This window comes from Lolium rigidum, chromosome 5, assembly GCF_022539505.1.
Source record: "Lolium rigidum isolate FL_2022 chromosome 5, APGP_CSIRO_Lrig_0.1, whole genome shotgun sequence".
Classification (NCBI taxonomy): Eukaryota; Viridiplantae; Streptophyta; class Magnoliopsida; order Poales; family Poaceae; genus Lolium; species Lolium rigidum.
The window spans coordinates 243,017,973-243,020,473 of NC_061512.1; the positions used below are offsets into that span (position 1 = coordinate 243,017,973).

General features: G+C 47.3%; 1 protein-coding gene across 1 annotated transcript; it reads right to left on the minus strand.

Annotated features, from left to right (window-relative positions):
* Positions 1–612: 612 nt before the first annotated feature.
* Positions 613–2,202, minus strand: LOC124651477 (probable glucan endo-1,6-beta-glucosidase B). The gene is made up of 2 exons (XM_047190566.1): positions 2,030–2,202; positions 613–1,943 (listed from the first exon to the last, which is right to left on the minus strand). The coding sequence occupies exons 1-2, from the start codon at positions 2,157–2,159 to the stop codon at positions 808–810; spliced, it is 1,266 nt and encodes a 421-aa protein (XP_047046522.1). The 5' UTR covers positions 2,160–2,202; the 3' UTR covers positions 613–807.
* Between the last annotated feature and the right edge of the window lie 299 nt (positions 2,203–2,501).

Consider the following 2,501-nt stretch of genomic DNA (forward strand, 5'->3'; position numbering starts at 1 on the left):
TTCCTCACGGTTCCCTCGCAGCAGGCCAACGCCCTGCTGCTTGCGGCAACCGAACTTTAGACCTTCATTTGCTAGATAGTACTAGTATTTTTTTTCTATAGCTCAGTAAGATTATGTCTTTTATGTACTAGTAGTTTTTGGGGGAAATGCACTTTGGCTCATAGGACCATATGCTCCCATTATGTGAATCCACATTTCAAAGTATTAAAAAATTCTAAATTAAATTTTTACATGTACATCTACACATTTTATGTTGGTACACAAGTTTTTAAAAGAAAAAACCATTTTTCTGTGGCTCCTGTAAAAAAGACAATTTTTAATGCTGTAACACGACTACGTACAGGATATTTTTTTGTCTTTTTTGTACACACCACACAAAATGTTACTTTTCCACGAAAACTTGTGAACGAACATAGGATGTCACGATGTATACCAAAAAATTTATGTCAGATTTTTTTGACATTTTTAAAATTGTTTTTTTATTATTTTCTATAATGGGTGCATATGCACGCGTGTGCCAAAACGCCACCTCTTATATGTTAGTATAAGGTTATTAGACTTGAACTGAACTACGTACTGATCAATACATAATGCATGAATATCTGGCTGAAATATTCTGGAATTTTGGAACATTGAAATCTGGTAAGAATTTTACAGGAATAGGTTTCAATTTCCTCGTAGAAATTCAAATCCCAAACTATAAAATTTGCATGCATGCTAGCTTAAGGGAAAAACTGACGGCACATTAATTAATACTAAGATGTAGTATCAATTAGACGTAATCTAAAAAGTACGTGTCTGACTCTATCATGTATAATTGGAGCAGACATCTTGATACACATTCATTTCCAAGCCAGCGGCGTCTGTGGGGATCAGTTTACGGTACGTGGCGTCAGAGTACGTCCAACGAGGATCATTCAACTGCGTCTTCCACGTCCAGTACACCCAGCCACTCATTCCAGGCTTCTCGTAGAGCTGCTGCTGGGCCGTGAAAAACTTGTGGAAGAAGTCTGTGTCGTCGGCGCTCACGTTCGATGTCATGCTCCACTCGCCGGTAATGGCGAACGTCTGTCCGTCCACGACCCGACTGTCCGTGCAGGCCCTCTTCATGAGCTTGACCCGGTTGCCCTTGTCCTGGGGGGCATCAAAGCCAAAGCTAATGTAGTTGTGGTCATCGAACGCCGTCAGCTTGTCGTTGGCCACGGCAGGGTCGTCGCGTGGGTTGCCTGATTCCCATTTCATTTTCATGGACATGAATTGCACGTGGAGCTTCTTGCCTTGAGCCACGCCGAGCGATGCTTCGGCATCTCGGACCGCCTTCAGAGCGCCTGGGTAGTACTTCTGGATCAGCCCGGGCACCTCACCGGCGGCAGGGTACCGTGTGCCGCCATTTTTGTCGTGCATGGAGACGGGCTCGTTGAGAACCTCAATCATGCCGACGGTAGCGTAGGCGGGGTTTGTGTGGATGCGCTTGGTCATCCACGACATCCACTTCTGGGCGCGGTCAAAGTCGTAGTCGTTGAAGAAACCGGCTGGCTTGTTGTTCTGGCCAGTAAAGACGTCCTCTTGCTGGCCACCGGGAGCTCCATGCAGATCGATGATGACATACATGCCGAGGTCAGCGGCCTTTTGTACGACGGCGTCCAGGTAGGGGAGCATCCTGTTGCCGTCGGCAAAGTGCTCGCTGGCCTTGTCGACAATGTCTACGTTAGACCAGTACCCGATGGGAATGCGAATCGTGTTCAGGCCAACATCGTGGGCTGATTGGATGCTGGCGGCATTGATCCAAGTCTTCCAGTGAGTCTCGAACTTGTCGTTGCCCGCGTCTCGTTTGCTTCCACCGTAATTGTTCAGCATGCAGTCGAACTCGGAGGCAGCCCCCTTGCAACCCATGACGTTGTCCCACTCGTCACGCATCATCCACGGCTCACAGATGAGCCAGCCTGAGAATTTCAACCCCTGCGTGTTAGTAGTTGTTGCCGGAGACGAGAAGTCTTCAGTGGATTTTTATAAATTTAACGAGACATACCGCCCAAATTAACGCCCCTGATCTTGTTGATGCCCTTGAAAGCAGCCAAGTCGTGCTCCTTGGGAAGCCAGGCCGAGACAGCACCGGCCAGGAGCAGGAGCGCCGGGATAATAACGAGAGAACGATGCATCCCGTCTGCTGCTGAGCGCTCTACTGCTCTGGAGGACAGGATGAGGCGCGGTGAGGTGTTCACAGTAGCGTTTACCGGGCGGCTCATTTTATAGAATCTAGGCTAGCTCAGTCAGACGGAGAACCGCATCCTCATGATTTCCGTGGACAAGTTTGCAGAGAGGTAAGCCGGGGAAACTACAGGTTGCAACTTGCGACTACTTGCACCCGCACCCAATCGTCCGATGTCATATTTTCAAATTTTCAAAAAATGTGAAATAAATCCTGGACATATAATATGCATCGGCGAAGTATCACTCATAGATATGATAATGTGTGCCATGCACAAGAAAAAAACAAATGA

What these genes read in the sequence shown, in the direction of transcription:
- LOC124651477 (XM_047190566.1), bottom strand. Translation starts at nt 2,159, where the DNA reads ATGCATCGTTCTCTCGTTATTATCCCGGCGCTCCTGCTCCTGGCCGGT. An exon ending in CAGGGGCGTTAATTTGGGCG is followed by an intron (nt 1,944 to 2,029) that starts GTATGTCTCGTT and finishes TGAAATTCTCAG; the next exon opens with GCTGGCTCATCTGTGAGCCG.